The following is a 25,140-nucleotide window of genomic DNA, read 5'->3' as shown; positions in this document are numbered from 1 at the left end:
GGCAGCTGCTTTACCCATTCACCCTCCCAGTCTCTACAGGGAACAGCCTGGTATTATCCTCCTGCATTTCTACTGTTCCTGCCTTTGCTTGTCCTCAATGCCACTGCCTCACAGCCTGCCTACTCGACCTTTATCAGCCCCTGGCTGTCTATCACAGCCACACCTACCCAGTCTATCTCCCTCCCAGCAGGTCCAGCCCTCCGCACTCCACTGGCTGGCAGCTGCGCTGCTTTTCTTCCTTTCACTCTTAAGCCACCCTCACCACACAGAGCCTCAGCCCTGCTCCTCCAGCCAGTGCCCAGTGTTTTCATGTGTGCCTGTCTCCATCGGCCGTGCTTCCTCCCGAGTATTCACACGATGGCCTCCACTAGCTCCCCCAGCCGGTACTCAGGGTTCCTTTGGCCAGTGACATAACCTCTCCAGAAATATAGAATCGATACTCAGAAACAGTGCTTATTTATAAAACAAAACAAAAAGCTTAAAACAGGGAGAAATCAAAACATCCTTGAGCCAGGTGGTGGTGGTGCACGCCTTTAATCCTAGCACTCGGAGGCAGTGGTCGGCGGATCTCTGTGAGAGCCTGGTCTACAGGAGCTAGTTCCAGGACAGGCTCCAAAGCTACAGAGAAACCCTATCTCAGAAAAACAAAACAAAACAAAAACAGAAAAAAACAAAAAAAAACCCCAAAAAACCAAAAACAAACAAAAACAAAAAAACATCCTTGAGAGGCAAAAACAAGCACCATATGCCCAGTTACACTAAATGGCAAAACTCCAGCGCCATTTTCAACAGTTGGGAAGAAGATAAAGATGTCTCCAGCAGGCACTAAGCAATCCACTTAGATAGGAAAAAGAAGTCAGAGATAGAGAATGACAAAAGTAGATGTGCCTTGATAGCAGACAAAGTTAAAGATTATCATAGGAACTACTACCAAACACGGTAAGACAAAAGCCGGAGAGATGGCTCAGCAGTTAAAAGGACCAGCTGCTCTTCCAAAGGACCTTGGTTCAAATCCCACCACCCCTATGTTGGCTCAGAGCCCATTATAATCCCCACTCAGGGCATCCAACACCTTCTTCTAGTCTCCACAAGCACCAGACATCTGTTGTACATGTGTGTGTGCAGGCAAAACACCCATACACATTAGATAGATAGATAGATAGATAGATAGACAGACAGACAGACAGACAGACAGACAGACAGGATTTTAGGACAGTAAGACAGGAATGTGGATATGACAACAGGATTCCTACCTACAGGCGCAAGGTCCTGAGTCCCACCTCAAGCACAGCGAGAAAAAACTACAGGCAAGTCAGTAAAGGTCCCACAGTCAAAGTTAACAATCCACAGCCTCCATAAAGTCTAACAATCATCAGCGAACAAAGTATGCAAGAGACTAGGACCTCGAAATTAAAATGTGCATGAATAAACCTAGTAAGAATGCAGATCTGTACACTAAAAAAATCTCAAGGCACTTCTGAAACAGACCTGCACAATGCATTCCTAGACACACCACACATTCAACACAATTGCAATGAAAGACCTGCACAATGCATTCCTAGACACACCACACATTCAACATGATCGCAATGAAAGCATCGGGAAGCACATGGGGCTTTGACCCTTCGACCTTAGGACCCTAATTCAGCACTGAGCAGGTCAAACAGTCAGAAATACTGAGACATCAGGCTGAATAGAGACCATCCTCACTGGGAACTGAGACAAAAACCTTACCACCAAAGCACTCTGGGGATGAGCATGAGTCCAGTGGAGTCAGCAGAACACAGAGGACTTTAGGGAGTATTTCTGATAAAGGTGGGGTGGTTCTTCTGGGCAGAGCCACGCTGTTTGGTGCTGCTTTCATTTTGGTCCTAGGGACTGAACCAGGGGGCACTCATGCTAAGCAAGCACCCCATTACTGAGCCGTACCCCAAGTCCCCTCCTTGATGCCTCTTAGAAACTTTGTAATATTTTTGTATTAAGCATTTAACATTTTATATTACTAGGGGAATAAGGGTATTTTCTTTTTAAATGGAGAAAAATTGAAAAAGAAACCCAATGAAGAGCAGACACAGGCCTGGCACTTACGATCTGTGGGTGCCAGTTTAATTGGTGGAAGGGAACTGCACTTGCCTTCTTCCCTCTTGGGGTGCTCCTGTGCAGCCCACGAAGCACTGATGGCAGACATCACGGAGAAGACAGAGGCCAGCACTGTTTTCTGCTCCTGCAGTATGATGGGCGGGTCACCAACTTGGCAGAATTCATGGCACACCAGGTCAAAAAGTAAATTCCATGTGTCTTTTGCAGTATCAGGACACTGTACTTAAGAAATATTTTTTACAAATAGTAATTTAAAAATAGCGAACACTTAACGAGCAACGACAGCGTGCCCCAAGAAACCGCCTTACCAATTGCTTGAATCCCATCGTCCGCGGTGGTGAGCAGCTGTAAGATGTGCATGTAAACATCCAGTCCTTCCAGGTTTTCAGACCTAAGCAGACAGAAAGGGCACAGCACTCTTAACTTCAGCGTCAGAGAACAGCAATGCTCACTCGCCCTGCAGGGGTTTGTTACCTCATGCTAACGTGCAGAACGTGAGATGGCCAGCCGAGTAGACTCTGCTCACTAGCACTGACATTAAAATGGGAAAACTGAAGAAAAGGAGTTTATGTATTATGAGTGCGTGAGTGAGCGTGAGTATATAAGTATGTGAATGCATAGGTGTTATAGCTGTACGTATGTCTGTGTGTGAACTAGTGTGTGTATGTGTGTGAGCATATATATGAAGTGTGTGAATGTGAGTGTGTATGTATGTGTACATGAGTATGAGTGCATGTATGTGAGTGTATGTCAAGTGTGTGTGAGTCTACACATGTATGCTACTGATACTTCTATGGGAGGGATGTGAGGCCTACGGCGCAGACACCACGGTCCTGAAGTTCTTTAGAGTTCACAGATCATCCTAGCTCCCTAGCTGAGAAAGCAGAAACATAAAAACCTAATTCTTTTGCTCAACAGTTTGTATTCTTAGAACTCAAAATACTGTTTCTTCAACCAGTTAAGTGAAAAACATAATTAAATGGTTCAGCTACATTTACTGAAGTATCATCATTTGGGGGCACTTACTTCTAGGGGCTGGAAAGACAGATAATATTAAGATGTTACACCAACCTTCACAGATCATAACAGTCTGAGAGGAAAGAAGTAAAGGGCCATAACCATAAAACAAAATGAATTCAACACTAGAAGGCCCAGGCACTAAAAGACCACGCAGAAATTTGGTCAGGGAAGAGATCTTGAGAGAAATGGAGTTTCCACAGGAACCTGAAGAGGCAGGTGTTTGTGGCGTTGGAGAGACACCTTGAGCAAAGGCTGGGAGACAAGAGGGCCTGGTTCATCCCCAGAATGGAATTTCACATAGAAGAAGCAAGAACAAGGATGGATAGGCCTTGTGTGGAGGATTGTGCGCCAGTTTTGTTTGTTTTAAAAACCTGAACTATTTCCTGCGGAAGGCCACTGAAAAGCAGGGAGCACGAAGCAAGATGGGTGTGTACCACGGAAGCAGCTGCAAGGCTCAGGAGAAGCCAGCCAGAGGACAGGCAGCTCAGAAGGCAGACAGTGTGGCACTTGCCCAAGCAAGTGAGAAGAGGTCTGGCTGTCAGGATGGGATCACAGTAAGAGTTGACTGGCCATGAGGAAGGAGCTAGACAGGGCAGTCAGGAGGGACTTTCCAGTTCTCCCACCTTCTCTAGATGGGACACTGGCAACATCATTCACTGTTGGAAACACTGAAGAGGCAGATACGTGTGTGGCTTAATCTTCATTTGATAAAAGGTATAAAATTAATAACTTTTAACATAGCCTAATAAGTTCTGAGAATATGCTGTTAACAACTAAGCAGATAATTCAAACGCTAATCTTGCAGTTATCAGTGCTACATTAACAACTCATAAACAACCGCCTCTCATGATAAGACATCAAAGCCCCCATGCTGATCATCTACACAGACTGGTGTGCACACACAAGCTGATCATCTACACAGACTGGTGTGCACACACAAGCTGATCATCTACACAGACTGGTGTGCACACACAAGCTGATCATCTACAGACTGGTGTGCACACACAAGCTGATCATCTACACAGACTGGTGTGTACACACAAGCTGATCATCTACACAGACTGGTGTGCACACACAAGCTGATCATCTACAGACTGGTATGTACACACAAGCTGATCATCTACACAGACTGGTGTGTACACACAAGCTGATCATCTACACAGACTGGTGTGTACACACAAGCTGATCATCTACAGACTGGTATGCACACACAAGCTGATCATCTACACAGACTGGTGTGCACACACAAGCTGATCATCTACACAGACTGGTGTGTACACACAAGCTGATCATCTACACAGACTGGTGTGTACACACAAGCTGATCATCTACACAGACTGGTGTGCACACACAAGCTGATCATCTACAGACTGGTGTGCACACACAAGCTGATCATCTACACAGACTGGTGAGCACATAAGCAGATCATCTACACAGACTGGTGTGCACACACAAGCTGATCATCTACACAGACTGGTGTGTACACACAAGCTGATCATCTACACAGACTGGTGTGTACACACAAGCTGATCATCTACACAGACTGGTGTGTACACACAAGCTGATCATCTACACAGACTGGTGTGTACACACAAGCTGATCATCTACACAGACTGGTGTGCACACACAAGCTGATCATCTACACAGACTGGTGTGCACACACAAGCTGATCATCTACAGACTGGTATGCACACACAAGCTGATCATCTACACAGACTGGTGTGCACACACAAGCTGATCATCTACAGACTGGTGTGCACACACAAGCTGATCATCTACACAGACTGGTGTGCACACACAAGCTGATCATCTACACAGACTGGTGTGTACACACAAGCTGATCATCTACACAGACTGGTGTGCACACACAAGCTGATCATCTACAGACTGGTGTGTACACACAAGCTGATCATCTACACAGACTGGTGTGTACACACAAGCTGATCATCTACACAGACTGGTGTGTACACACAAGCTGATCATCTACAGACTGGTGTGCACACACAAGCTGATCATCTACACAGACTGGTGTGCACACACAAGCTGATCATCTACACAGACTGGTGTGTACACACAAGCTGATCATCTACAGACTGGTGTGTACACACAAGCTGATCATCTACACAGACTGGTGTGCACACAAGCTGATCATCTACACAGACTGGTGTGTACACACAAGCTGATCATCTACACAGACTGGTGTGCACACACAAGCTGATCATCTACAGACTGGTGTGTACACAAGGAGGAAGCAGGGAGCAAACAAATATGCTCAATGAGTTGTTTCACATTCAATGTAAAATAAAACAAGACAATCTTTTCTCCTTGATTATTTAAAATACATAAAATTGCTATCAGTTACCACAGCAAGCTATGACCAGCCATACTGGAGCAAATGCTCTGAACCCGCACTTTTCTTGCCACCACAAACCTAAGAGAGACTGGTTGCTTACTGAAACTAAGACTCCCATCTAAGGATGTTTCGAACAACTGAATTTTCCAGACCATTCTGTACAAGAGTTCACCTACCGTATTTGTCTGGCAGCTTCCAGTATACTGGGTACAAAAGAAAATACTGGCTGCTCTTCAGAGTCCTCCTGGGGTTGGTCTGGAAGCCGGGCAGTCCCATTTCTAATCCACTCCAACATGAGTTTTTCATCCAAGTCAAAGAGCTTGTCCACGACCTCCCCAACCTTCACCAACAAGTCAACTGCAGTCAAGACAGGTGTTCAACTGAGAACCCAAGTGTCTGAAGCCACAAGGGGGAACCAAACTCCTCAAGCTCCTCCAAGAGCCAAATCTGCCAGGGTGCCACTTCCTCCCAGGTGTCTCCAGGAGCCTATTTAAACTGGCTTATCTTCCTTCAGGGCAAAGTGGCCTCTGGGGCGGAAGAGATGGCCCAGTCATTAAGAGCACCCATAGCTCACAACTGTCTGGAACTCCAGTCCTGGAGATCTGACACTCTCTGCTGGCCTCTGTGGGCAGCAGGCACATACCAACATGCAAAAGACACACAGATTTACATGTAAGAAAACACCCATAAATTTAAAAAATCAAAGTATAAAATTTTTAAAATGAAAAGTCTAAAGTAGCTTCCCAGGATATGCTCCAGTCTTTCTCCCTAGAGTGCACGGAGACTTACCATTTGTTGAACTTGACATGATGAAGCAGACGCTAGCATAAATGGACGGATGTTGCCGGATCCTTTCAACCCAGACACTGGCCACTTCTGCCTGGGAAAGGCAAGTAAGCAACAACCTACATGACAAATGTGAGCTCAATATCTGTGCGGGCAACAACAAGGGCCACCACAGTCAAGAGTGCACTCTGCTTTCCCAGGGCTTCTGATGAGTGGTCTCGAGAAAGGCTTACCTGCTGGTTTCTAGCAGAGTGGGTGGGTCTGAGTCGCACAAACACTGCAGAAGCACCTGCCTGCCGAGACACCGTGAGCCATGAGTATCATTTAAATAACCAGTTTTCATTTCATTTTAGACATCTTCTATTGTAAGACAAAGCATAAATGCATTTCATAAATTCTAGAGTAGTGGTTCTCAGCCTTCCTAAGGCTGCAACCTTTTCCTACAGTTCCTCATGTGGGGAACCCCAGCCATAAAATTGTTTCATCGCCACTTTGTAACTGCAATTTTACTAATGCTATGAATTGTAATGTAAATATCTGGTTTATGACCCCCCACAGAAGGGGTCATGACCTAAAGGTTGAGAAGAACTCGTGTTTCTAAAGTACAGAGCGGAGTTGACCACCTGCAGCTGCCTTTGCCCACCGTGTTGCTCTCCACCTAAAAAGGTGGCCCCGACTTCCTCAGAGATCACTTCTTCTTTCCCCCTAGAAAAGGAGGCCCCGACTTCCTCAGAGATCACTTCCTCTCCCCCCCTAGAAAAGGTGGCCCCGACTTCCTCAGAGATCACTTCCTCTCCCCCCCTAGAAAAGGAGGCCCCGACTTCCTCAGAGATCACTTCCTCTCCCCCCCTAGAAAAGGTGGCCCCGACTTCCTCAGAGATCACTTCCTTGCTCTGCTCTATAATTCTGTTAATAGATTTCTGATTTTGCATTTAATTTTATATAAAAGCAGCTATGGTTTTTCCTTAAAATATCCTTTAGTTATCTGTGCATCTTTTTATCTGCTTTCTGTGACACATATCATTGTTCACGTGCTCTTCAATTCATCATGGAACACCTTGTGTGTGAATGTAAGAGAAACAATTCAAGAGGCCCAGGCCCTTGAAGACAGGGATAAACCCTTATGACCCTCCAATAAGAGCAATCACTTTAACGTATGCTGGACACAGACTTCTTTAGATCATTAACAGCCATGAACCATCTCCAGGAAAATGAATATACCCATCAAATTTATCACGTTCTCAGATCTACCATGGTAACCGACCACCTGAGACTCCACTATGAAAAAGCCCTCTGTCCAAAGTTTTCTGAAAAGAACTAGCCTCTAATTAAAAGTCTGAAAGCCTTTTAATCCTAGAGGTGACTCTTTGTCTTCTGGTCCCTAGGCAAGTCCCACTCCCCTATTTAAGTCTCAGTTCTCAGAGCAAAACTGTCCAGCAACTGAGTTTCCCAGACTAGTTCTGAGTCCTTGGATTCTCCATGCTTAAATAGTTCTGGACTCTGACCAGCGGGCCCTAGCTCCAATTTGGGCTCTACATATTCTTTGCCTCACCCCCTTACTCGCTGGGGTAACTCATGCTTTACCGTGGATGCAAAGGCTCAGTCCTAGGTCAAGTCCATAGCTAGTGCAGAAGTCTCAGCCACACCAGCACCCAAGGTGTCCTGAGACAATGAAACAGCACACCGCACACTTCCACCTCTCCTAGGTTCAAGGGTTCCCTTGGAATAGAAACTTAGCACGGCTATTAGGTAGTAGGACTTACCCATGATCTTCGCAGCTGCTGATGGACACACATATCTCCCGGAAACAAGCCATATTCCCTAAAATTCCCACACAGATTTCCTGTCAAACCAAGTAACACAGGTCACAATGGCTGTGAGGTAAAAGCCATGAAGAATAACAACTTGAACAAAAACTTCTACTGAACCAAGTTTGAGGGGAGGAAAGAGGGAGGCAGGATATGGATGTTTACAGCTGGCATCCAGATTTACATACTCGGCTTGTACAGCTCACACAGGTGAGAAGGAATAGAAGACACAAAGCAAAAGTCATAGATGAAGAAGTGTTATGCGGGGAAGGATCCTTAACACAGACGACTAATGGAGAGAACGCAGGAACCATGAGGAAGCACAAGAGAAATGGAGCAGAGGAAAAGGATTTGGCTGTCATGTCAAAGAGTTTAGACTTAATATGGGATGGTGTCTGGAGCCACGGAGGTTCTCAAAGAGGGAATATTTGTCCACACATCATTTTACACAGCATTTACAAGATGGGACTGTATTGTCCCCACTTCTAAACTGAGGAGACTGAAGCCCAGGGAAGTCCAGCAAGCTGCGTGAGATCTTCAACTGAAGGCAGCAGCAACCCAGAGCTGTCATGTTCCAGGGTACTCGCTCAAGGAGACATGGCTGCTATTATCAATGAGGGGTAATGGCAGACATGGAAAAGGAGTTGAGATGCTAAAGGGGATGGCAAACAGGCTGTTAGGCACAGTTTATAGGTCTGAAGTTGCCATGGTTTCCCAGTCAGAAGTATTAGTCATATCAACAGGAAAAAATAAGATGGAAGGGCATGGTGCATTTACACAGAACAGGGATCCCAAACTTGCTGGGATTGAGCACTCGGAGTTTGTCGACGGTTTCCAAGCCCCATCAACTCCAGTGAATCAGAATCTCCAGGCTCCATTTAGCCTCAGTAGCAAGTGTTTACCAAGTCCACCAGGAGTGTTTATGACCGGGTGATAAGCACTGAATTACAAAGAGGATGGAGACAGGGTTAGAAAATACACAGCTGAGAACTCATCAGGAAAGTTGGAAGTGACACCAGATACCAACAGGGGAGTCGGGGCTTGTGCCATTGCAGGACTAGAGCTGTGGCTTAAGCGAGTAAGAAAGGGAGCTGAGCTGCTGTGGTGGCACTGAGGGGCTGTGGTGGCACTGAGGGGCTGTGGTGGCACTGAGGGGCTGTGGTGGCACTGAGCTGCTGTGGTGGCACTGAGCTGCTGTGGTAGCACTGAGCTGCTGTGGTAGCACTGAGCTGCTGTGGTAGCACTGAGCTGCTGTGGTAGCACTGAGGGGCTGTGGTAGCACTGAGCTGCTGTGGTGGCACTGAGCTGCTGTGGTGGCACTGAGCTGCTGTGGTGGCACTGAGCTGCTGTGGTAGCACTGAGGGGCTGTGGTAGCACTGAGCTGCTGTGGTAGCACTGAGCTGCTGTGGTAGCACTGAGGGGCTGTGGTAGCACTGAGCTGCTGTGGTGGCACTAAGGGGCTGTGGTAGCACTGAGGGGCTGTGGTGGCACTGAGGGGCTGTGGTAGCACTGAGCTGCTGTGGTAGCACTGAGCTGCTGTGGTAGCACTGAGGGGCTGTGGTAGCACTGAGCTGCTGTGGTAGCACTAAGGGGCTGTGGTAGCACTGAGCTGCTGTGGTAGCACTGAGCTGCTGTGGTAGCACTGAGCTGCTGTGGTAGCACATGCCTGTAACCCCAGCACTTTGAAGGTTGAGACAGAAACTGCAAGCTCAAATCCTCACTCTGGGACTCACTAAGAAAATGGCTGTGAAGAGAACAGGGTGTTCACTCTGGACAGAGTCCAGACTCAGGCACAGGAGGAAATAGGAAGGGACAAAAGCTGAGGAAAGTTAGAGAGGAACTACAGAGAGCTTTAGTAAAAAGCAGATGGTTCAAACACTGGCAGAAGAGCAAGCAATTCGGGACAGAAAACACACATTCTCTTAGAAGCTAGCGAGGGGAGGGGTGAACGTTCGCTGAAGACCAACTCCTGTGTCGGCTGCGTAGGAGAACCCCTGGTAGACGACTTTGGAAAGTCCTCCAGGACAAAGTTTTTGAAAAGAGTATGGCCCTGATCTAAAGTATTGACATCACCTGGGAACACAGCAGATGCCTAGGTCCTGCCCTAGCCTACTGGACCAGATGCTCTTGGGGAGGGCTCGGCACCAGTGATCTGGGCCATGCTAACATTTAGACTGGTGATTCCTCATAAGGCCAAGGTTGAGAACCACTACTGTAGCAGGCTGTGACCAGGACACATTTACAGCCGTGTGGCTAATTCCTGAACTTATCATGACTAATATAAAAAAATAGTAAAATCAAGGAAGGAACGTCACAAAATCACCAACACTTTATGTAAATTTAAGGACCCAATATGGGCGGAGCATTCCCCTAAATAAAAATCTTAATTCAAGGGCCTGGAGAGATGGCTCAGCAGTCAAGAGCACTCACATGGTGGCTCTCAACCATCTATGAGATCCAGTGCCCTCTTCTGGTGTGTGACAGACATGCGGACAAAGCATCCATAGACAGAAATACATAAACATATTTATAAAAACCTTAATTCAACATTCAATTTGTAATACACTCTATGGAATTTTCTACTTTATCTCAAAGAAAAAGAAGCAACGACAGGGTTATGCTAGAGCTGGGCATAAGCTCAAACTCCAGCTCCATCTTTACAAGCTGTGTGACTTTGGACATATTATCTTAGTCTGAGACTCAGTTCTTTTATCAGCAAACAGTAGAGAGTGGATATTCACAAACTGCAATCCTTCAGCACACATGAACAGTCCTGTATCATGTGCACTGCACAGAGACCTAAATGGCAGTAACACTCAGGACACTGCTCCTGTGGTCCCACCTGCTGCTCTTGGGAGCTCTTGGCAATGACAAGGCAGAAAAGTGCCGCCCTGAGTAAAAGAAAGAGAAGGGAAGGCCAGCAAGGGTGACATGATGCAGCCAGCCCTCGCCCAGGAGCATATGGGGAGATTTTGGAGCGGAGAGTTCTCATGGCCAGCCTGTGGGCACAGTGAACTGAGAGATACACAGCAGGTCTAGGCACTGCTTCTTGTCCTGCCACAGCGCAGCAGCCTAGCATGGCTATGTCTATCTGGTTTCCACAGCTGCTAAATCAAATTATTGATTCCCAAAATATAATCCAAACCTAAAATTCTACGTATCTAATTATTTCAAGGAGTGTGTTACCTAAGAACGTCCAATAGCATTTGTGCACGAGCAGAACTGTATATACTTACTCTTAATCGGGGACACCTGGATTTGGCCAGCACTCCCATGAATATATCAGGAGCCTTAAATTCTTGTAGAAACAAAGCCACATCCTATAAACAAAAATGATTAGCAATTTAGATGCTGCATACTGCTCAAGTTCTATAGCTCAGATATCCCTAAAAGTTTAATTTCATGTTTACTTCCTTTCATCCATAACGGAAAAATAAAAGATCAAAAAGACAAAAGTAAGTCAAGTAGTGGTGGCGCATGCCTATAATCCCAGCATTTGGGAGACAGAGGCAGGTGATATCTGTAAATTTGAGGCCTGCCTTACAGAGTGAGTTCCAGGACAGCCAGAGCTATACAGAGAAAACCTGTCTTATAGAAGCAAAACAAAACAAAACAAAACCCAACCAAACCAAAAGACAAAAGTAACGTAAGAGTCTTTGTAGTACCTGGTACCAAGACAGTAGAATGATCCCATAAACCAATATAACCCTGATGGTGACACACCAGAGGATAGCCCTCCTTTCATTCTGCATGGTCCTGGAATTCTCATAACTTACCCAAACACGTTTGCTGACTGCCAGACACTAAGTTAGAAGCTGGGGGTGAGAAAGGGGTATGGGGAAGAGTCAACTCCTAAATCCTACCCTGTAAGAACTTAAAACTCAGATAAATGCTACTGGGTTACATTCGATATCAGGACTTGGGCTTCAATGAGCACAAAAAGAATTCTTATCACAATGTAACTACAACAGTCTGGAACTTTCTCCCCAGAGATTTTCTTCCACCCACATCACCTAAGGGGGCGCACCACACAGGTGTACCTAGAGTGGACATGCGGCTGCAAAGAGAGGGCTCTCACATAGGAATGTAAGGTACAAAAGCTAAATCTGTTAGCTGTGGGATATGCCTATTAAAAAACACACATCTAAAACTAAACAAACTAAATAAATAAACTAAAGTTTTAGTCAATGATGACTAAATGTATGTGTGTATGTACGTATGTCAATGGTCCTATGAAATTATATTACCTAGTGATGTCATAGCTATCTTAGCTCACATTTATGTTAAATACACCATGAGGCTCATAGGATGAAACTGTATTTGTGTTCAAGGCACGATTTTAACATTAATAGCTCCTGGATCTTCATACCCTGAACCACAAACTGGAGGGGCTACAGTCACTCAATAATGCCTTGCCAGAAGGAATGAGCCTTTTTTCTTTTATTTAAAATAACAAAAAACTATCTTTTTTATTTTACATACCAATCCCAGTTCCCAGCCCCTCCCCTCCTCCTGTTTTCTTCACTTTTCTCCCCTCCCCAGAGAGGATAAGGCTTGTTGCTTTGAGGAAGGATCAAAGCCCTTCCTACTATATCTAGGTTGAATCAGGTATGCCTCCAAAGAGAATGGGTTCCAAAAAGTCAGTACAAGCAGTAGGGATAAATCCTGGTGCCACTGCCAGTGGCCCCGCAGTCTGCCCCAGCCATACAACTGTCACCCACATTCTGAGGGCCTAGTTTGGTCCCATGCTGGGTTCTTCCCTGTCTGGCTGGATGTAGTGAGCTCCCATTAGCTCAGGTAGACTGTTTGAGTGGGTGTCCCTATCACGGCCTTGACCTCTTTGTTCATATTTTCATTCTGCTCACTCTTCAACTGGACTTTGGGAGCTCAGCCCAGTGCTCTGCTGTGGCTCTCTGCCTGTTTCCATCAGTTGCTGGATGAAGGTTCTGTGGTGACATTTAAGATAGTCATCAATCTGACTACAGGGCAAGGTTAGTTCAGGCACCCTCTCCATTATTGCTTAGGGTCTTAGCTTGTCATCCTGTGGATTCCTGGGATTTTTTTTCTAGTGCCAACTATGTTCATAGCAGTATTATCTGTAATAGCCAGAACCTGGAAACAACCTAGATGCCCCTCACCTGAAGAATGGATAAAGAAAATGTGGCACATTTACACATTAGAGTACTACTCAGGGGTAAAAAACAATGACAGCTTGAAATTTGCATGCAAATGGATGGAACTAGACAAAAAACAAAACAAAACAAAACAAACAAACAAAAAACCATCCTGAGTGAGGTAACTCAAACTCAGAAAGATGAGCATGGAATGTACTCACTCATAAGTGGATACTAGCTGTAAAGCAAAGGATAACGAGCCTATAGTCCATGACCCCAGAGAAGATAAGCAACAAGGAGAGCCCTAAGAGAAACATATATAGATCCCTCTGGGAAGGGGAAGTAGACAATATCTCTTGAGAAAATTGGGAGCATGGGATTGGGGGGAAAGGGAGGGCAGAAGGGGAGGAGGAGAGGAAAGGGGGATTGGGGAGAACTTGAGTGAATGGGATAGTCAAGATGGGGCAAGGACAGAGACAGAGAGCACTGAAAGAATATCTTGATTGAGGGTTAGCAAGAAATCTGGGATGAATCTTTTTAAAAGTCTCCTCACTCTAGAATTTCACTTTTATCCTCATACCTCATCCATGGACATATCCCAGACTCTGCAGATTTCGTTCTCCGTTTCCTCAGTGAGCTCCATCTGTTGCTCATCATCATCCGAGCCGGACTTGGCACTTTCAGGTGTGACAATCTTCAGACACATAGAGAAAAAAAAAATCATCAGTTAAAATACTCAAAGTTCTTCAAGTAATATATCACGCAGATGTCTCCAAGAGAGTAACCTTAAAGTACTTCCTCTGGCGAAACAGTTCCTAAAAACTGCCTAGCAGTGCCTTGGATGATCTACAGTATTCTTGGAGGAAACACTGTCTGAAGGCACTGCAAGAGAAAAAACAGGAATGACAACAATATGAACTTTTGCTTTCAAATGATTTAAGATTAGTGTAGGAAAGTCATGGAAACAGACAGTCACAATAGAAAAGGATGACTTTGCTGAGCTGGTGAAAAGAGCTGTGGCTTTGACCTATCCCTGGGAGGAGAAAGACATTTTTTTTAAAAGAGGAAAGTGAAATCTCATGGGAAGGGAAGGACTCGAGCACTCAGAGGTGAGTACATGAGTTTACAAAGCATAGAACATGACTGGAGATGGCCACAGTCTACTGGTCATAGCACATGACTGGAGATGGCCACCAGTCTACTGGTCATAGCACATGACTGGAGATGGCCACAGTCTACTGGGCATAGAACATAACTGGAGATGGCCAAAGTCTACTGGGCATAGCACATGACTGGAGATGGCCACAGTCTACTGGGCATAGAACATGACTGGAGATGGCCACAGTCTACTGGTCATAGTACATGACTGGAGATGGCCACCAGTCTACTGGTCACGGGACATAACGTAGCTATCCTTAAGTATAGGTTAAGTATTGTTAAGTGAGTTGTGGTAAGCAGCCTTGGATCCCCAGTTAAGAAGTAGAAAGTGTTCATTTATAGCAACAAAAATACCCCCTTTTTTATTTTTCTTTTTTTTTGGGGGGGGGGGGGAGGGTTCGAGGCAGGGTTTCTCTGTAGCTTTGCCTGTCCCGGAACTAGCTCTTGTAGATCAGGCTGGCCTCGAACTCCCAGAGATCCGCCTTCCTCTGCCTCCCAAGTGCTGGGATTAAAGGTCTGCGCCACCACCACCCGGCTAAAAACACCCTTTTAAAATACTAAAAAAAGGAAGACTTTTTTGGTCACTGTGTAGATATTGTCTCTGAAAAAAAAACCAAAACCAAACCCAGGAATTGGCGGCATAGAGGCAGTACACAGAAAAATCTGCTAGCCTCCTATAAATCAAACACCATTTCAAACACTCTACTATCATTATCATCTCAATCTACACAAAAACCGTGTGTACAATAACACTGGTTATCCTATTTTATAGAAACGGAAAGAAATCGAGGTTCTGGGTTAACGAATCACACTTCCAGCATGGGATGGAGATCAGGGCTGTCTGACTCCAAACTATGCTCTCCACTATGACAAGAGCTCACGAAACAGGAACTGATTTCAGAAGTGACAATGGAGTTGCAGAGCAAAATCCGACTAAAGAATGTGTGTGGTGGTGTTCCGGGAAGAGTTAGGAAACTGGCACCCGGACCCTCCAGCATCCCATCCACTCCCTTGGTTCGGAGGACGCCTGAGCCAGTCTCCCCACCTGGATGAGTCCGCTGAGTACTCCGAAGAGCCAGTGCTTGCTGTAGACCGTGCTCCCAATGCAGTCTCCCCCGGCCAGGTCCTCCTCGTCCTCCTGATTGCAGTTAGGAGGAGGAGGGGACGGGTTACGGTCCATGCTAGCGCCCACGAGAGTCGCCGGAAGCCCCGGAAGCCCCGGAGGAGGCGAGAGGATGTGCCAGAGAGCCCGACTGACCGGGCGCTGTTCCCCACTGCGCCCCCTGCTGTCAGGATCCGGAATGGTCCAGGAACCTGTGGAATAGGTGGGAACTCCCACAAAGTGTCCACCTAGGGACCAGTAGCATGAAACACACGTCAGTATTCTTTGTCTGGAACGAAGAGGGGTCAGGGAAGAGAGAGAGAGACAGAAAAGATTCTCAGCCAGGGAGGAGGAGGAGGAGGACGACGGAGATGGCTTGGATGTAGGACTTTAATACAAGCTGAATCTGAATAAAGAACTGAACATATAAAACAAAACTTTTAAAGGTTTTAGATGTAGAAGAAACTGTAAAGGACCTTTTATGACCCGAGAGAAGGGAGGGTGTTCTTAAAACGCAAAATGCCTAGTGTGAGAAACAGCCATATTTCTCAGACTGCAGCGATGGCACAATGGTTAAGAACACTCACTGGTCTTACAGAGGATCTGGTTCTAGTTCCCAGCACACACATGGCAGCTCACAACCCTCTGTAACTCCAGTGCCACGGGATCCAACACCTTCTTCTGCCCTCTTTGGGCACCAGACATGCACAGACACACATACCGGTAAAATACATAAAAATTAATTGTTACACTTCTCACTATTGTTCTCCATGAGACAGATGAGATGTAAAAGCCTCAGCTGGACGTGGTAGCTCACACCTGTGACTTTAGCACCTGCAAGGCTAAGGAAATTTAAGGCAGTCTATGACTCAAAAGACCCTGTCTAATGATGATCTGTTTTTCTTCAAATTGCGAAAACAATAATCTAGAAAAATGTAGGCTCTGTATCAAAAATAATAAATCTTATAAATAACAAATAAACCAATAAGAAAGAGACAACTCATTGAGAAAACAGACAGAACATAGAAAGAGCAGCTCACAGAACAGGAAACAAAGCTGAAGGGACTGTTATCAGGATCCCCAAGTCTGACTTATTTAACATGCGTGAAGGTCTGGGGATGGAGTCAGTGGAGGAACACATGTCTACCAACAATACCCGAGGCCCGAGGTTCAATCACCATTTACAAAGATAAGAAAATCCCATGGAAATGGAAATTTATTAGTATAAGGTATGGCTTTGCATCCACATGGTTGAAATCTGACCACTCCGGGTATAACAAGGACAGTGGAGAAGGGAGAACTTCCACACTGAGGAGAGACTTGACCCGAGCACCATTAGTCTGCAGGACAGGATGACCAAAGCTACTTGATTTCAAGACTGGCGACCTGTTTGGAAGGCATGAAGTGTGTCCTGCCTGCACATTGTTAAAGATGCAGACAAGACTAGGCCAAAATGAAATATACCAGAGGCCATTATACAGACCAAATCTTAGCATCGTTTCATGAAACTTTCATTCTGTGGCACACAGAATGCCGGTGTTTCATAGAGCTTCTGTCTTTCTACATACACACCACACACATACATCACACACTCACACATACATCACACACACATCATACCACACACACATCACACACATACATCACACACACATACATCACATACATCACACACACATCATACCACACACACATACATCACATACACATACATCACACACATCATACCACACACACATCATACCACACACACATACATACATCACACACACACACACACAAACCAGATAGGAGGAGGGATCTATTTAACAACTGCCATGCTGAGGTATATCAACCATTAGTTGTCTATACATTACATCATCTTAAATTTCAGCATCCACTGTGGGTTTTTCCTTTTGTTTGCTTCTTTCTTTGAATAGAGTCAAGTTATACAGTCTAGGAAAGCCTGGTGCTCGCCATCCTCGTGCCACCACCTCCAGCAGCCAGAATTATAGGCCAGTGCCACCATGCCAGAAAATTCCAGTTAGGTTTTGTTTTTTAAAATTCCTTTCTCTGTGGGTCATACTGTTGTTCTTAATTCTGCGGGTTAGAGGGTAAAGACGTTACACGAGGAAGAAGACACAGACGTGCGGTGGTCCCACGTGGGTGCACTTTTAATGGGGGAGGGGTAACAGGCAGGTAAGGGGTGTGCGGACACGGTGGGAAAGGCGGGGAGAGAGAGAGGGAGAACTCGTGGCAGCCTTTGCTTTTTAACGGGGAATGCAGAGGCTTCTGGGAAATGTGTCCTGTCCTTCCGTGGCTGGCATTCGTGGTCCAGCGGAATGCTGGGAGCTGTAGTCTTGCAAAGGAACAACACATACTACTACACTGATGTTTGCATACATGCTTTGTGAATTATCTTTTCTCTTAGAATCTCAGGGGCTGGAAATGGGATTAATTGTGACTCTTGGTTATGGTATCTTCTGATTTGTCATTATCCAACCAAGCTTTCTTGTCTTTCTCTCACAGAATTACATTCTATAACCAGAAAGTAGCCATTTTATCTTTTTTCTTTTCCCCAATACCCCTTTCTGTTGACCTTGGATGAAAATGTATGTCAATTCTCGCTTCTCCAGTGACTCATAGGAAGTCAACCATCCCGCCTGAGTTTAAACCATAACCTTGACAACTTATTTTAATTCACCATTATGACTACACCTCAGCATCACGTGACTGGGATTTCCTGGTCACTTACACTGCATTTTCTCTCCCCCTTCCTAATTTAGCTCATTTTGGATAGGCTTTGTAGGGGGGATAGTGATTTGTTTCCATTCCTTGTTCTTCCTCACACAGATAGCCAGCTGCACTTTCTGACTCCTCCTGGAAGGAGAAGGGGCAGGCAGAAGTGAGATGGGAAAAGGGAGCAAAAGCTGTACCCATGAAAATTTCAGAAGATGGTCTGTGTTCTCTGGGCCTAACCGTTATTTTAGCTGACACCCTCCCCTACTTCCCGTGTGTGTGTGTGTGTGTGTGTGTGTGTGTGCGTGAGTGTACACATGTGGTGGATTTTCATATGCTAACAACCCCCCTCTGTCCCTGCAGCTATTTCTACACTCCCCTGTCACAGTGATGTGATCTGCTCCAGCTTGGCTCTGGCCTCTTCTTCAGCCCTGTGTTGCTCTCATCCACAAACACCACAGACTATTGCGGTGGACTTCATCAAGGTCCCTCAGAAGACTAGTTGGGGTGATAGATGGAGTACATCTATTAGAGGAACGATGGACTGAACTAATTATATGCACATGGTGTGTGTGTGTGTGTGTGTGTGTGTGTGTGTGTGTGCATCTGTGTTTGCCTGTGAGCATTCCCTGTTATTTTTCTCCAAGGTGCTAGAACTTGAACCTATGGCAATGCCCCAACTGCTGAGATACACTCCCAGCCTATGAAAGTGGTTTATAAAATGTCAACTCCAATACAATTGCTAGTTCTAGCAAATCATTAAGAATGTTGTGTCTAGCTTCAAACTAGTTGTGTGACTTGGATTTGTGATGCAAGCTGTTACCACCCAAAGTTGCCAACGGAGGGTAATTAAAGTGTAAGAATCCTATCGAATAGGAAAATAAAGGATTGAGAACAGTGCTCACCTAGACAGGAGTGGGAACAGCCAGTCAAGTCTTTCAGCTGTTACCTGGTGTTAGAACAGGAGGTCAGATACACTCAGCACAAACTCTGACATAGGAAAAGAGATTTTGAAGAAGGCCTGGACAGAGTGCTATGGGAACAGAAGATTTAGGTTGTGGACCTACTATGCTGCAGGTGAGATTCTTTCCTAATCTAGAGCAGGGAGGGAGGAAAGAGCGAGGAGAAATAGCTTTGAAATATTTTGGGGGCAGGTAAGATTATTTTTACTCAACCGAAAGGCAAGGACAAGTAGCAGCAGTGTTTGGTGAGCCAGGTCAGGAATAAGCTGGAGTCCCACCAGCTACCTGAGAAGTCCTTTCCACAACTGCCCGGTGGGATCCCTGGGAGAGGACTGAGTGACTGGAAGAAGGCACAGGATGTCTGGGCCTAACTGATCCCCACAGAAAGGACAGGATCACAGGAAAGGAGCCATTGCTAAGCCAGCTGACCTTGGAACCAGGGAGAGTGAAGGCAACACAAGCCTCAGCTCCAGAGGAAGCTGGAGGGTGGAGGTCTGAGAATCCGCTCTGTTTGGGGCTGAGTGCCTGAGGATGCATAAAGGTCCCCAGCTGTATGTGATGCTTCCCTTCCTGGATAACCCTTAGGCTGACTGGCCGTGGGCAAGGGCCTTCTATGGGGATATTCGGTGTGTTCTGAGATAGAAAGTTCCAGGGTAGAAACCTCAAGCACGAAGAGAAGAAAGTGGAGAACTGCACCAGCCTGGTGGCGTGTTCATGAGGGGGTTGACAAGGGACCGACGGAGCCTGAAAGTTAAAGTCTGTCTGGGCAACATATCAAGCCACTATCTTAAAAAATGGAATCTGGCATGTTGAGATTCACCCATAATCCCAGCACTTGAGAAGCTAGAGTGGAAGATAAAGAGTGCAAAGAAAACCTTCCCACAAATCACAATCCCAGAGAACCTAGACAACAGTGAGGACCCCAAGAGAGACATACATAAATCTAATCTACGTGGGAAGTAAAAAAGACAAGATCTCCTGAGTAAATTGTGAGCACGGGACCTTGGAAGAGGGTTAAAGGGGAGGGGAGAGGTAGGGAGGGGAGCAGAGAAAAATGTAGATCTCAGTAATAAAAATAATAATGATAATAATAGTAATAATAATAATAAAAGAGTTCAAACCTAACCTGGACTACATAACAAAACTAGAAAACAGAAATAGAAACAGAAAAACGCAGAGGGCTTCACAGCAGCAGGTGTTCTGGCTGCTCACAAGATAATAGCCAGCTGCCCAGGTGTGGACCAAGTCACAGTCTCTGCCCTTTGGAGGATAGGGGTTAACTTGTCACCCCACAACAAAGACACAGTGTGCCACGGTAATGTACATTTCTTGGCAGTGAAGCCACACACAATCCCTTCATCCTGTATGAAATTGGTCCTAACACCGAGGTCAGGCACATTGCGGTGTCCTCTGTGGCAGGGCTATCATTAACTCCATTGAAAAGAAGCTGACAGCTTCCAAAGTCATCCACTGTACGACCAACACCCCAGTCACGGTGCGCGATGGGGTTACTGTGTATGCTACATGCACTCATGTTCAGGTGGAGGATGTCAGGCTCACAGAGCGGCTCATTCCCTCCAGATGTGGAGGAAGATGTAATTTATGCTGTCACAGGGCTCGGTGGTAGTGAACCTGGCCATGCTCTTGGATCCTGAACACTCTGGAGATGTTGGTGTGAAAATGGGGCTTTCAAGGCATCTGACCGTCTGGTGGGGGCCTGGGCCCTGCTGGCCGCAGCAGAGATGCACTGGACTCAGCATCACTGGAGCTCAAGGATGACGGCTGCTCTCCTGGTGGGGCCGCCATCCATGCTCTGCATGCGCTGCTCATCAAGGTGTGGATGCCACATGCACGCGGGCGCTGCAGACCATGGCAGATCAGGAAACTGTCTCTTCTGCCGCCTTCAAATGACTGCTGGACAAGGTGAAACTGGATCCTTCTGCTGGGGCCTCTCTGTCTTCTTCTGGCCATGTTATCCCTGCGGCCTGGCCTCAGAAGGTGTGCGTGTGTGTGTGCGTGCGTGTGTGTGTGTGCGTGTGTGTGTGTGTGTGCGTGTGTGTGCGCGTGTGTGTGTGTGTGTGCGTGTGTGTGTGTGTGCGTGTGTGTGTGTGTGTGTGGTGTGGGAAGTCCTTCTGTCTATGTGTTGCTTTTATTGGTTAATGAATAAATCTGTTTGGGCCAGTGGCTTAGCAGAATAGAGCTAGGTGGGAAAACTAAACTGTATGCTGGGGAAAAAAAAAAAAAACCAGTGTCGGTGAGAAACCATGTAGCTGCCACCAAAGACAGATGCTGGATGGAACTTTACCCAGTAAGCCACAGCCATGTGGCAATACACAGATTAATAGAAATGGGTTAATTTAAGGTATAAGAGCAAGCCAGAAATATGCTTAAGCTATTGGCTAAACAGTACTGCAAACAATATAATTTCTGTGTGATTATTTTGGATTGGAGCGGGTGGGAACAAAAGAACAGCTTTGGTCTATCTGTATGTGTGTGTGTGTCTGTTTGTATGTGTGTGTGTCTATGTATGTATGTATGTATGATGTGTGTGTGTCTAGGTATGCATGTATATATGTATACATAATACAAATTAGTTTACACCTCAGGGAAGAAGGTGAGTTTTTCAAGAACTCCTGAAGCAAGGAAGGGACCAACAAGAGACCAGAAGCTGAAGAGGCAGCTAATGACAGAGGACATAGCTGCCTAGTCACAAAGGGAATGCCTGAGCCAGAATGACCCAGGAAGGGCGTGGTTTGGTAAAGAAATGACATATGATATCTGAACCCCAATTTCCATGATTCAAGAATCTTCAGGGATTGTGTAAAGGGAGAAGCCCAGGCTATACTTCGAGCCTGGAGCTGGTCGCAGCTGGAGTCAGTTCATCACAGATCCCTGTGCTTTTGCTTTTTGGTCATTTCTTTCAGGTTGTGGAGAAGAAGAAGTCAAAGCTTTCCTGTCCCAGACAAAATGGGTGCTGAATATGTTGTCTTCTCTACAGAATCCTTTTACAAAATGGTCATACTTTCTTTTTTGAAGGGTTAAAATTATCTATAGAAACATCTAGATCTGATGCTTTCTTTGTGGGAGGTGTCAAACTTTTAAAACCGTTACTGTGTTTAAAAAATGCTTTGATTTCATTTTACCGCTTTTTAAGTTATATTTTGCTAAGTAAGAATTTATTTATTTTTTATGAGGAGGCACGGGGTGGAAGCTTGGGCCTCATGCATGCTACACAATCGCTCTGCTATTAGGCTGTGTCCTCAGCCTAGCATGTGCTGGTTTTTATCTAGTTTTAACTTCATAATTGAAATCATACACAGGGCTTTCTGCTATCTGCCTGTGTTTGATGGGACACATACACATGTTTTGGTCCATGTATAGGCATAGACAGTAATATTCCAATCCCTATCTTTTCATGTCTTTTTCTTTAAAAAAAAATAATGGTGTGGTGTTTCTTTTTTAAACTTTTTTCTTAAAAACATAGACTTTATTAAATGCAGCTTAATCCCCAGGGAAGGTCTTTCATTATAAAACATTTTTCGTACAACAGCAAGGCAAGAGGTTGGAAGGAACTGGTAACAAGTGAGAAATACTGACCAGGTAAGAACGCACAGGGCTTCTGCATAGTCAATGCATTTCCTCCGAATAAAGTCGGGCAGTGACAGCTAGCTGTCTGCCTCACATCATGGGACTCAGAGCCTCCACCTACAGGCAGGCCTGAGGTCAGGCAGTCAAGGGCTGGGAAGGCCCTGCCTTGTTGACAGGTTTCTGTCCCCCAGTCCCCCAGTCTTTCAGTCACAAAGAAACACACAGAAGCCTACATTATATATAAAGTGGTTGCCCATTGGCTGGAGCTTTCTTGTTAACTCACTCTTACATGTTACATTAGCCCATTGTTCTTGTCTGTGTTAGCCACGTGGCTTGGTACCTTTTATCAGTGACACATCTCATGTTGCTTCCTCTGTGTCTGGGTGATGACTGCAGACTGAGTCTTTCCTTTTCCCAGAATTCTACTGTTCTGGTCGCCCCACCTCTCTCTCTTTTCTGCCTGGCTACTGGCCAATCAGCATTTTATTTTATTTTATTTTATTTTATTTTTTTGAGACAGGGTTTCTCTGTAGCTTTGGAGCCTGTCCTGGCACTAGCTCTTGTAGACCAGGCTGGCCTCGAACTCACAGAGATCCGCCTGCCCCTGCCTCCCGAGTGCTGGGATTAAAGGCATGCGCCACCATGCCCGGCTGCGTTTTATTAAACCAATACAACTGACAAATCTTTACAGGGTACAGACCATTGTCCACAGCACTGCCTCCAGCCTTGGAGAGGAGAGGAATGAAGGAGAGGTGAGCCTCGGGTCTACCCACAATGCTACATTCTGGGGTGCTGCTGCTGCTGAAAGGGGTATTTGGGAGCAGAATTTTTGTTTACTTTCCCCCAGTTTTAATACTTTGTGCTTCAAAATCCTGGAAACGTAGGTGTTGCAAATCCCAGATTTTGGCAGTATCTTTAAGGAGCCTGGGCTTTGTTCCCGCCATCTCTAGGAGAGGGAAGGGAAGGGCAGCACCTCAGTGGATCTTACAAAAGTTCTTTCCTCAGATGGAACCAAGGTCTGCAGCCCTGTGAAAGATGACTTGGTCTGTGTGCAGCATGATCAAGAGTTCAAGTCGTGATCCTTGCCACTCCCAGGGCGACCTCACATGTCACACGGATGATAGAGGGACACAGTCATGATCCTTGCCACTCCCAGGGCGACCTCACATGTAACACGGATGATAGAGTTCAAGTCGTGATCCTTGCCACTCCCAGGGCGACCTCACATGTAACACGGATGATAGAGGGACACAGTCATGATCCTTGCCACTCCCAGGACGACCTCACATGTAACACGGATGATAGAGTTCAAGTCGTGATCCTTGCCACTCCCAGGGCGACCTCACATGTAACACGGATGATAGAGTTCAAGTCGTGATCCTTGCCACTCCCAGGGCGACCTCACATGTAACACGGATGATAGAGTTCAAGTCGTGATCCTTGCCACTCCCAGGGCGACCTCACATGTAACATGGATGATAGAGTTCAAGTCGTGATCCTTGCCACTCCCAGGGCGACCTCACATGTAACACGGATGATAGAGGGACACAGTCGTGATCCTTGCCACTCCCAGGGCGACCTCACATGTAACACGGATGATAGAGTTCAAGTCGTGATCCTTGCCACTCCCAGGGCGACCTCACATGTAACACGGATGATAGAGGGACACAGTCATGATCCTTGCCACTCCCAGGACGACCTCACATGTAACACGGATGATAGAGTTCAAGTCGTGATCCTTGCCACTCCCAGGGCGACCTCACATGTAACACGGATGATAGAGTTCAAGTCGTGATCCTTGCCACTCCCAGGGCGACCTCACATGTAACACGGATGATAGAGTTCAAGTCGTGATTCTTGCCACTCCCAGGGCGACCTCACATGTAACACGGATGATAGAGTTCAAGTCGTGATCCTTGCCACTCCCAGGGCGACCTCACATGTAACACGGATGATAGAGTTCAAGTCGTGATCCTTGCCACTCCCAGGGCGACCTCACATGTAACACGGATGATAGAGTTCAAGTCGTGATCCTTGCCACTCCCAGGGCGACCTCACATGTAACACGGATGATAGAGTTCAAGTCGTGATCCTTGCCACTCCCAGGGCGACCTCACATGTAACACGGATGATAGAGTTCAAGTCGTGATCCTTGCCACTCCCAGGGCGACCTCACATGTAACACGGATGATAGAGTTCAAGTCGTGATCCTTGCCACTCCCAGGGCGACCTCACATGTAACATGGATGATAGAGGGACACAGTCGTGATCCTTGCCACTCCCAGGGCGACCTCACATGTAACATGGATGATAAGGTGATGCAGTCAACGGTCAGACAAAGGTGACCACACACTGTGTCTGTGGTCAGCCAGGGCTATGTTTAACCCATACTTTTTTCACTTATGCTTCCCAGGAAAAACTGGCCTGCTAA

At 46.1% G+C, this 25,140-nt stretch overlaps 1 protein-coding gene and 1 pseudogene across 2 annotated transcripts in view; one reads left to right on the top strand and one right to left on the bottom strand.

Annotated features, from left to right (window-relative positions):
* Positions 1 to 15,555, bottom strand: part of Saal1 (serum amyloid A like 1) — a 22,003-nt gene extending 6,448 nt beyond the window's left edge. Inside the window, exons 1-9 of one of the 2 annotated variants that reach the window (XM_041635000.1) lie at positions 15,385 to 15,555; positions 13,762 to 13,875; positions 11,304 to 11,387; positions 8,023 to 8,102; positions 6,493 to 6,552; positions 6,263 to 6,378; positions 5,650 to 5,830; positions 2,409 to 2,491; positions 2,089 to 2,322 (exon numbers count right to left, since the gene is read on the bottom strand). In XM_041635000.1, the coding sequence (XP_041490934.1) occupies positions 2,089 to 2,322; positions 2,409 to 2,491; positions 5,650 to 5,830; positions 6,263 to 6,378; positions 6,493 to 6,552; positions 8,023 to 8,102; positions 11,304 to 11,387; positions 13,762 to 13,875; positions 15,385 to 15,519 (1,087 nt within the window). In that variant the 5' untranslated portion in view covers positions 15,520 to 15,555. The remainder of the gene's footprint in view (positions 1 to 2,088; positions 2,323 to 2,408; positions 2,492 to 5,649; positions 5,831 to 6,262; positions 6,379 to 6,492; positions 6,553 to 8,022; positions 8,103 to 11,303; positions 11,388 to 13,761; positions 13,876 to 15,384) is intronic. The other variant, XM_041635078.1, reaches the window with a different exon arrangement.
* Positions 15,518 to 25,140, top strand: LOC121462700 (annotated as a pseudogene).

Source organism: Microtus oregoni, unplaced genomic scaffold (assembly GCF_018167655.1).
Source record: "Microtus oregoni isolate MIOR12 unplaced genomic scaffold, Mior012 000000F_ref0000247, whole genome shotgun sequence".
NCBI lineage: Eukaryota > Metazoa > Chordata > Mammalia > Rodentia > Cricetidae > Microtus > Microtus oregoni.
Note: the sequence above shows the minus strand (reverse complement) of the source record. Positions and strands in the feature narration are given on the sequence as shown.